At 40.6% G+C, this 10977-nt stretch overlaps 1 protein-coding gene across 2 annotated transcripts; it reads right to left on the reverse strand.

Annotated features, from left to right (window-relative positions):
* Nucleotides 1-1343: 1343 nt before the first annotated feature.
* ING4 (inhibitor of growth family member 4) lies at nt 1344-10774 on the reverse strand. Of its 2 annotated transcripts, none has more exons than XM_007429603.3 (8): nt 10690-10774; nt 9359-9430; nt 9027-9193; nt 8659-8773; nt 4933-5041; nt 4505-4652; nt 3202-3263; nt 1344-2075 (listed from the first exon to the last, which is right to left on the reverse strand). In XM_007429603.3, exons 1-8 carry the CDS (start codon nt 10724-10726, stop codon nt 2036-2038), a joined length of 750 nt encoding a protein of 249 aa, XP_007429665.1. In that variant the 5' UTR covers nt 10727-10774; the 3' UTR covers nt 1344-2035. The 2 variants fall into 2 exon arrangements, with proteins under 2 accessions (XP_007429665.1, XP_007429666.1); XM_007429604.3 differs by having other exon boundaries at nt 1350-2075; nt 4505-4649.
* Nucleotides 10775-10977: the final 203 nt, after the last annotated feature.

Here is a 10977-nt window from a genome sequence, read left to right on the forward strand (position 1 = left end):
GCAGGGACTTGTCCAGGCAGTTACCGGGAGTCAAGACTGACTTGAAGGCACCACCCCCGCAAAAATATGTATTTAAACAGGTAATAGATTGGTTAAAGAGCATCAGTCCAGAGCGAAGTGCTAAGTAGGGAATTCATTTATTTATTTAATGGATTATAGGGCTGCTGAACTTAAATACTGTGAATGCAATCTTAGGTCCATTAATATGGACGAAAATTGTTATATAAAACTATATAATCAGCATATAATTCAGTCAGTATTTGAATGAATATGATGTAGTAGGCTAGGATCAGGGTCCAAATTCAAGACACCAGCAGCTATGGGAACTCACTAGGTAGCTTTCGGCAGAGCTCTCATGATGTTTCCTCACAGTATTATTGTGGAAGTAAAATCAGAAGAGGGAATTCTATATGCATCACTTTAAGGTCCTATAACAAAACTCCATTTTTGCTTTCAATCAGCACTATTAACCCTGAATGCATTTTGATAGCCCAGAGTTATCTGCATCCAGTTACAATAAAGCCAAGCCTATTAATTATAATTAAGATAGCTTGATCTGATATTAAAAGACAGAGTAGCTAGACATTGTTCAGTCTGCTCCAGCAAAGAGTTGTTTGATTTCAATGTAATTCTACTACATACTGCTCAGGTAAATGTATCTTATGCATGCTGAAGATTCCACTGCTTGTTCATCTATGGCTAAGCCCAATTATACCTAGCTATAAAGCTCTGATCTGTAGCCAAGCTATCCAGAGGAATAGGCACTCGTATCACCCATTTCCAACAACGTATTAGCCGTCATTTGTGCTTCTTTGATTGTTTCTATCTTCAGAAGGGTGGATGATGGCTATAGAAATTTTTTTTCACCGGTGACACAATTACCACAATTCCTTCCATTTAGGTTCATCTAGTGCCTAGCTTCTCTTTTAGATGCTCATGCAAAAAAATATTCCTGCACCCCCTTTAAGAACTTTTTGTAAAGCCTGCCTATTGCCGTTGTATTTATTGTAATATTGTATTTTTTAGTAAAAGTTGTACACTAGCAATATTGAGCTTCTTAAAATGACAAATATAGATATCTGCCACATTGGTGTGAATGGAGGCAAAACTTATGCAGGCAGTTCTTTCAAGTTCAGAAGTTATCTAGGTCCATCTTACTAAATACCCTATTAATTTCTTGCACCTAACTACTTACTTTTTTCCTTCCGCTAACTACTACTTCTTCTCTTATTCTAGCACCTTTTCCATGTTGGGAGAAACAATTTAATACCTGGAAGTGCTTAAATGGCAAACTGAAGTTCTGAAGTAGAAGAATTAAATGCTAATAATTAGTTCAATCACCTCCTTCTCCACTCAAAAGTGAAACTCACTCATGACATGTGTTGAATTGATTTTATTTAATGCATATTTTACAACATGGGGTTTCCCCCTAAAACAAGCACCACCAAGAAAAGACTGGAGCCTGGTTGGCTTCCATTACAAAATCCATGAAATATAATTCAGCAGACGGGAGAAATCTCACTTTGCAGTATTTTCCCCATGAAGAAAAAATGGGTCATTTTCCAGTTGCCTCTATATGGCTCCCTCCCTTTGAAAAATGGAATGCTGTAGTAGTGGAGAGGAGGGGAGAATAAGAACCCTATCTTCTTAAATTACATACTGCATGAAGAGTTGACCTGATTGCCCCTCCTCTGCAACACCAATCAGAAAGTCTGGAAGGAAGACTGTTGTTTCTTCAATCAGATATTCTCCCACCAAGAAATCTTTGTTCCTTTAAGCTGATGCAGGTTTTAAAACCTATGCAGGGAAAAGGGCTGTAGGACAACGACTGACTCCAACTCCCTCTCAAGGACAAGCAGTGTTTCAGTACACACAGGAACCATCAAATGGATACAAACCATTCACAAGTAGCTCTGCTCACCCAGAGTGGGGACCCCTACCTATGAAGCCCCAGGAACTGGGAGAAGAGTGCTGAACCCCAACAGCAGAGTTGGGTATTTTGGAAACAGTATCTGGACCTCAGAAGATGATAAATTTATTTTTTCTTCCTCTCCTGGGAACAGCGAGGACAGAACCTGTATCAAGGAGAAAAGGCAAAGCAATCATTGAGGGGCCAATGTTATCCAAGAAAAAAAAGGATACAGAGAATTGGTTTTAAGGAGTTGACAATTCTGCAAGCTAAACATCCAATAATATTTTAGGCCTTTATTTTACTTTATTTGTATGCTATCCATTCCCAAGTACTATATAACCAGCGTATATGTATATATAAAAAGAGTCATACCATGAACCATACAGAGTTCAATTTCTGAATAATACTGAGGGCAGCGGTGTGGGACATAGTCCTATCTGACCCAAAGGAATGTAACCCATTATGCTCCTGAACATCTGCTCCTATTCCCTAAATGGGAACTCAGAAAAGAGGAATTCCCAGTGGAGTATACTTTCCCATGTTTGAAAAAGTTGAATTTTGGTTGTCCATCCCTTCCAATGAAATACCTCACCAGGATCCCATTTACATGGTTATATGAGGCTTGGAAACCTATGAAGCTTTTTCAGAATGTGGTCTTGCAGGAGTTGGGTTCCAAATGCTCAGTGGAGAGGATGCATTTCATTTACAAATGAAATTGGAGGCTGAAGGCGTGGCCTTGATATAGCAAATTGAATTTCTCTAAAGATTTGAGCTTATGCAAGAGATCTTTGTCTCTTGCTAGAAGGTGCCAAAACATTTTTCCTTCTTTTGTAGTGTAAGCTTCTTAGGAGTCTGAAAAATCACTTATATGAGACTAGAAGGGGAAATGTGGGGATTCACTGTGTGTGAGTTCTAAAGCCCTGACAATAATAATGCGTGGCCAAATGGGGAAATCATAATTAACATTTTAGTTAAGTTTGAAAGCCAGTAGTTTTTTAATGTAATGTTACTTCTGGTTTCCTGGTTTATTTCCCTGCACATGTGAATGTAGGAGCAAACAGGATGCATAAACCTTATCAAGCTGAGATGTGACAACACTATTAAATTCCTATGTAAATAGCAAACAGAATTTGGTATGGGAATAAACAGATGAATAGGGATAATTCTCCCTGTTGGCCACATAACTGATTCTTTGAGAAGATCCTCCTCTACCAGGGCCCAAGATTTGGTATCTGAACATTTCAAAAGTCCTACAGAGAAGACAGGGATTATAGAGAATAGTTACTTACCATTTCCCTCTTGGCTTTGTTGTCAAGCCCACGCAAGCAAAATGGAACCATTCAATGGAGCACTAGTAAAGGATACAAATTACACAGAAATGCATCAGTATCCTTCCAACAACTTGCCATGTTCTGATTCCATCTCCAATGGAAACAGAACATGGCCCAGATGCAAAACCTCTTTTCTTTTCTTACCACTTATGTACAGTTTTAATTGCAATGCTATTACAACTTTGGAGAGGATGGGACGAAGTGACCCACAGCTACCTATTTTGTCAGTGGTACAAAATTTGAAGGCATGGGACAGACTGGATAAATGCTTCAGGCTGTTCCACCTTGGTCAGAAAATTTAGGGCATGGATGAATGGCTGAGGCTCCAGGATAGCATCTGGTCCTTGAAGCACTTTTCTGAGTGCCTGCTAACCATAAGCGCTGAAAACTGACAGCATGGTTTCTGCAGTTTTTAGGTCATACAAACGCAAATGTAAATTTACACTAAGTCCTAAAATATGCTTAATACTTTTATTGAAGCTCTGAATGGTTCCACAATCCATAAAAGAATCCAAAACAGAAAACAGTGTGCTCTCCACTGAATTTGTGATACAGCCTTGCCTCCTTTGCAATATTGCCCATGCAATATAGTTCATTCCCTCCATCCTTAAAAGTATGTCCAGCATCCACCATAGCTAGTCTAAAGGAAAGACTTATAAACTGTGGGTGCACATGTGCATAACTGTTTCTCTGGATGCTGCCTCCATCTATAGCTTCTTTTATGAGAGGGGTGGGGAGGTGAAGGACTGGTAGAAGAGCTACTGAACAATATATGGTTATTTGGATGCAGTGAGATATTCTAGGAATACTTTAAGGCTTCAGACAGAATGAATTCAAGTGGACGTATTCCTCAAAACAGTGCATTTTTCCAGTATGGAATAGCAGAAGAAGAAAAGTCGTAACATTTTGGAGGTGCAAAAAGGTCAGGCATGACAAGGAAACAGACTCGTGGGGCAAAGGACCCCCTAAACATAACACCTAGCACATAACAATAATAACCCTAATTAAAGGGTTTCCCTAAGCATTTACTTTTAAAAATAAATAAATCTGGAAAACAAGTGCAAGCCTAATTTATTTAAGTTCATATATGCAAATGTTCCATGCTGCCAATTTGTATTAAGGGCCTAATAAAAAGTTCCAAGTTGATTCCTATAAAAAAAGTCATAAGGCCATTTATGTCCTCATATCTGCAATTCCCCCATTATGTCTTATTTGCTCAGCATCCCTTTTTCCACCCTCTATTCGCAAGACTCTCTCTTACGTCAGGGTTGTCGCAACCAATCATCTCCCCATAGGAGACCTGGTGGCAGAGGCAGTAGGTGGGCTCATTGGGATCCACAGGCATATCCAGCACATCAGAAGGGTGGACATTTCCAAAGGTCACTGAAGGCATCCCATATTCTGTGCTGCTTTAAATGGAAAAAGTTGAGTTAGGGTGGTTACCAGGAAAAGCTTTTTAATGTCCCAGAGAGAATTCCCTTCGATCTACATTGAACAAACTATTGGTTATAATAAATGATTGGCCAGGCTGCCACCGTTTACAACCTGCCTCCTAGGAGCTTTATCTTCCCAAATTTGGGGAAAGCACGAGCAGAACAATTGTGTTGGAATGATGTAGACTGATCTAGAGAAGATCAAGCAACCTACTAGTATACAAACTAGGTCTGCTGCGTCTTCCCACCCACTCACGTGCGAACTAATTTCAGCTTCTTCTGGGCTGTTTTTGGTGCTTCTTCATCAGAATTTTTCCCCTTGGAACGAGCACGAGCAGCTTTCTTTTCTTTTTGGGCACGGCCTTCTGTATGGATAATATGAAAAGAAATGTACAAATAAAATACCTTTGTATAGCCTGAAAGGTTTCTGCTGCTCAGCCAATTAATTGTACAATGCATAGCTTCCTTCTTTCTCTCATGGAAAAAGAGATTTGATCCAGTATTCCACCTTTGCTTATGTTCTTTAACCACTTCTGATCCAGTTCTAGGTTGACTAAGTTCATTCAAGAGTTTGGAGGATGATTATGTCAAAGTTTTTTTCGAAGTCCATAATGTCAACTACTCTACATTTTTGACACTCTTACATTATTCTCCATTTCTATTTGTAGAAGTCATGTTGATTTTTTATTCATAAAGTATGTTCTACTGCACATTTTTTAAAATCTAGCATTATTAATATTTTCTAATTTGTCTGTAGGAGATCTGTTAATAAATACTTCGTTCTCCCATACTCTACTCCCCTAAACCCTGAATCTTCTTAAAACTGCTTACAATCCTCTAATAAGAAATTTATATTATCTAGATGTTGTGTGATGTTAAAAATAAAATATTTTAATACTTATATTCCATCAAGATGCTGCAACTTTAATTTGTAAAGTAGCCCTGATCTATTCTTATTATCTACATATAACCAATCCCTGCCCAAGACTTTCAAAAATCAATTTAAAGCATATATTTCTAAACCAGCATTTTTCTCAGTTAAGATATACTTGCAGGATGGAGATAAGTGGAAAAAATAGAAACTGTAGTGGTAAAAGGTACCCCTCTATATAAAACTTATGCAACTAATATAAATAGTATACAATTTTGAAATAAACAGTTCATTTTCTACAGTATTAAATTTGTCTCAGGAAAAATACCACACCTTTTTGGAGATCTTACTTTGCTCATTTTGTTGACATCATAAATTAAAAGTCTAATGAAATATATTCATGTTTTTCTGACTCTTTTAACTGCCCAAGCAATCAGTCTTTTCCCTTAGAGCCAGTTTGGTGTAGTGGTTAAGGTGCTAGCCTAGAAATCAGGATACTGTGAGTTCTAGGCCTACCTTTGACATGAAAGCCAGATGGGTGATTTTTGGGCCAGTTGCTCTCCCTCAACCCAACCCACCTCACAGGGCTATTGAAATAGGAAGCAGGAGTATTAAGAATACAGTGGTACCTTGGGTTACGAACGCCTCTGTTAACGAACTTTTTGGGTTATGACCAGCTCCAGCCGCAAAAATTTACCTCAGTTTGCGAACTCCGCCTCGGGGTACGAACAGGATACGCGGCCATTTTCCCTCCCGTGACACGGTCCGCGGCCATTTTTCCGCCTGACACGTGGTCCGTGGCCCTTTTCCGCCCGACACGTGGTCCGCGGCCATTTTTCTGCCCCTGACACGCGGTCCACGGCCATTTTTCCGCCCCTGACACGCGGTCCGCGGCCATTTTTCCGCCCCTGACACGCGGTCCGCGGCCATTTTTCCGCCCCTGACACGCGGTCCGCGGCCATTTTTCCGCCCCTGACACGCGGTCCGCGGCCATTTTTCCGCCCCTGACACGTGGTCCGCGGCCATTTTTCCGCCCCTGACAAGTGGTCGTAGGGAGGGGGACTCTCCCTCCAAGCAATAGCCGCCTCCCTGTCCTCCAAGCCAGAACGGATTAACGGTAATTACATTGAACCTTATGGGGAAATTTCCTTCGGGTTGCGACCAGAGTCACGGAACGAATTAAGTTTGTAAACCGAGGTTCCACTGTACTTGGCGCCTTGAGTTATATATATATCAAAAAGGTGGAATAAAAATCTAATAATAATGATAATAATAAAGCTACTGTCCATATTTTTTGCCTCCATCTTTCCACAGACAACTAAGAAATTGTTTTATGGCTTCCAACTGTATTAACTATACACAAATATAATAATTTTTGGTATATCATAAACAGGCTTGTTTATTATGCTGATCTAGTCTCTAAGACTGCAGTCCAAAATGAGTTCATTACTACATATTCCCCAAATATTCAAAAATAATGTGCTTCCAGCATAACATTTTGTCCAGCACAAAGAACTACTGTGACAGATGCAACTTAGCATTTCAGGAATCAAATAGCTATGAATAAATTTCAATGCATTTTTCTCTTATTTTTATGCCTATTAATTTCAAGTGGCTTTTAAAGCCAAATTTATTCCTATTGCCTCATTTCTGTAATAAGCTAACAACTCTTATAAGTCAAGCTTGACTCCTTGTAACTGCATTCATGCAGTTTTCTTGACAGTATTAAAGAAGTGGTCTGTCACGGCCTTTTCCTGTCATGTTTTTCCAACAGTCTAATCAACATCCCTCGAACTTTCAGTGGTCCCTCATCCAAGTATTAGCCAGGACCTACTTATTTACTGACCCACATTTATATGCTACCTATCCTTGTGAATCTAGGCAGCTTACAATATACGAAACTACAACATGCATAAAAGCTCAGCATAAAACAACTAATAAATAAAACAATTAAATATTGTTCATAAGAGCTATCGCTACCCTTCAAAAGATTTTCAAGCCCAAATGCCTCCTGAAAGAGAACTATCTTAACCACTTTGCTAAAGGTCACAAGGGTAGGGGCACATCTGACCTCCAGGGGCATGCTGTTCCAGAGGGAGGGGTTGCTCCTGAGCATGTGCTTCTCTGAGTCCCTGATCTCTTTCGGGGTGGGCACCTGAAGCATTCTCTCCCTGCTAGACTGCGTAGGGCGGACAGAATCTACCTGGAAAAGACAGTCCCGACGGTAATGAGAGGCCAAGCCATACAGGGTTTTATAGGTAATCACCAGCACCTTAAATTGGCCCAGAAGCCTAAGGGCAACCAGTGCAATTCTTCCAACATGTGGTTTATTCTGCTGAATCAACTACTACCAGTTAGCAGCGGGTAGCCACATTATGTATGAGCTGCAGCTTCAGAGTCATCTAGGACAGTCCCATGTAAAGTGAATTGTTGTAGTCTGACTGAGAGATGATATGGGTGTGAATTACTGTCTTCATCATCTCCTGATCCAGGAAAGGCTGCCACTAGCAGACCAGCCAAAGCTGGCAGAAGGGTCTCCTGGCCATGGCTTTCACTCACTGTTCCAGTAGGAGTCACTTATTTTCCAAGATCAGTGTTGTTACCTTTTTTCAACCTTATTTCTATTGTGATACCTAAATCTTTTCTCAAAATTGGTTCATATTTAAATCAACAGTGCTGCTTATTGGTGCAGTCATTAAGATGTCAGACTGGCACCAGGGAGACCCATGTTCCACTCCATCCTCAACCATGGAAGCTCACTGGATGTCAGCCCAGGCAGGAAACAGATTGGAATCTAACTGGAATTCTACTTTATTGCAAAGGCTATAGGAACAGAATCTTGAAAACTTGACAGTGTTTTCCCTCTCTCCCTCTTGTACCAGAGAGAGGAATTTGGTAGCACCTTTTCTGACTAACAAATTTTATTAAAAGGTACAAGTTTTCATAAGCTGCAGCTTACTTCATCAGGTGGGGTCAAGTTAAGTTTCTAATATTCTCTTCCCTAATCTTTTACAGTATTTTTTTTCTGAATATTCAAATCCTATTGTCATAGGTACTTGACTTCTATAATCTCTCATGACTCCTCCCACTCCCCCTCTCTGCAGAACTCACTCTTTTTGCCTTTGCTAGATGAGCTGTCATAATCACTTGATTCAATCTGTTTCTCTTTCAGGTCAGCTTCAAACCGGGCAAGATCTGTATCCAACCTTCGGATGTGCTTATCTACCTGTAGACATAATAGGAATGCAGGAATATTATTTGAGTTGAGGGCCTATGTCATCAGCATGATGAAGATTCTACAAATGCAAAGAAGCTGGTTACACTGATAACCGAAAATGAATAACAGAAGAGGAAGAATTCAGCTAGGACAAGGGGAAAAGCTTTTCATCTAATGTAATAAACTAATGAAACATGAATGAAAAAATAACCCAGCAAATTACATTTTACAAGACCCTCTGTTTCCTTGCTGTATCTCATACCATTTCATATGTCTGCATAGCCAATTGTACTTTGTCATCACCAAATTCCTTGCACTTCCCATAGGCCTCCTGGATTTGTTTAAGAAGCCCCACTTTCTCTTCTGAAGACAGAGTCCGTGCATTGCTGATATATTCTGTGGCCAATTTATCAATCTCTGATTTAAGATCTAGAAGAAAAGAAACAAAAAGCATTCTCGTGAAGACTACTTTACCATAAATTCTAGAGTAACAGAAATGGACATGAAAACTAACATGCTTTTTTTTTTTCAAGTGTGACACACAGTTTAATCCAAATCAGTTGCTGTCTTCCACTAACCCTTTCTCTGACCCACCTTCTGTTCGTTGGTCAAGATCTCGCATAAGCTGAAAGTTTCTCTGCAGTTCAAAAGGCAAATTCTCAATGCCTAAAAAGGAGGAGCCCAAAGACAGAGAAGATGATCAGCTAAGTGGGAAATACATTGTGCTGCTTTCTTTAACACACCAACACTCATACTAACGGGCATCCATATGTCAGTAGTGAATGAATTGCCAGATACTTAATTTTACATTTTACATTCAAATATCAGCATGAGCAAACACCGGAATGATCATCTGCATTTTAAATGGCATCAAAACCAAAATTCTCACTAAGCATAATCTACCAAGAGTTCCAGCCAATCCTCCCTGCAACTAATATGTATTTGCTTGTATGTATATATGATACAAGCACTGGCTCAATTACTTTTTATGCCATTACATCACAGAGGGATTAGTTTATTGAAGTCAAAAAAATTAAAACTAAAAATATATGACAGCAAAGTCTTTTGTATAGTACATCTGATTCACTGATGCAGGAATGTCTGTTTTACTCCTGTTTTGCAAATAGCCAGCATACTGTCTGCATCTCTTAAAATGTGCTTTCTTCAGGCCTATCCTTTAAATATTCTACCTCCTTCCCCAAACTAACTCAGGATATTACTCCATGCTCCTGATAAAGCTGTATCATAACAAGGTTTTAGCCTTCAGGGTACATATATTTAAGATACAACATCTGCATCGCTGTCCAGAGTCCACTGGAGCTGGGCAGCTAATAAATTCAAATAAATAAATAAAGCATAGATTTGCTCTGCACTGTACACTCATATAGACCCATTAGCACGAACACTGTGAATGTTGCTTTTAAAGTGAAGGAGGCATGTAACTCCATTCCTTAGAACTGGACTACACTGCAGCGTTTTAATTAGAGTTGAGTTAAACTGAACAAAAAGGTTGGATAACATTTTGCAAATCTGTCGGCTGCTCTCGGAAAGCTCCATTTTAGCATCTAAGAAACAGTATCAAGCGTGTCCCTATTACCTTCTTCCCTCCTCATCACACCACCTTTCCCAGGAATAATGTCCCCGACTAAAACGACGTGACACCGCTGTTTTCCTTACGAACGTGTGTAAACGCGAGAGGCGGAAGGTCACCCATCGGGGTTTCCAGACCATGCTTCACCCACCTGGGAACCACGATGAGCCGAAGCGCCCTCCCGAGCAGGTTCGCCGCTATTTAACCTACGAATGGCCCGTACATGCAAAGAAATGTCCCCTTAACCAAACGCTCCCACCCGGCGATATGAAACCGAGGCGTCTGCCGGCGTTTCGCGACCTCCCTCCCGGCCGAACCCCACGCCCGGTCTTACTATCGAGGTAGTGCTCCAGGTACATCCCAGCCGCCATCTTGGGTTCCAGCCAACCGCCCGGACGCTTCCCCGGGCCCCGCCCAGTCCCGGCATCACTTCCGCCCTCAGTGAAAGCGAGTTCCCCTTCTGCGTCAGACTCGCTTCCGCCGGTGTTGGGCGAGGGTGCTGCTCCTTTATCCTTCTGGTAGAGGCGTTCGCCTTGCCGGTTCGAGTGATGGCAAAAAGGGTTTGGGATAATCCAGGCAACCTTCTCTCCCCACCTTTTTTTTACCTAAAATAAGTGCATGT

This window comes from Python bivittatus, unplaced genomic scaffold (assembly GCF_059951505.1).
Source record: "Python bivittatus isolate LINGU-HERP-01145 unplaced genomic scaffold, Pbiv_v1 ctg000270_np1212, whole genome shotgun sequence".
NCBI classification, from domain to species: domain Eukaryota; kingdom Metazoa; phylum Chordata; class Lepidosauria; order Squamata; family Pythonidae; genus Python; species Python bivittatus.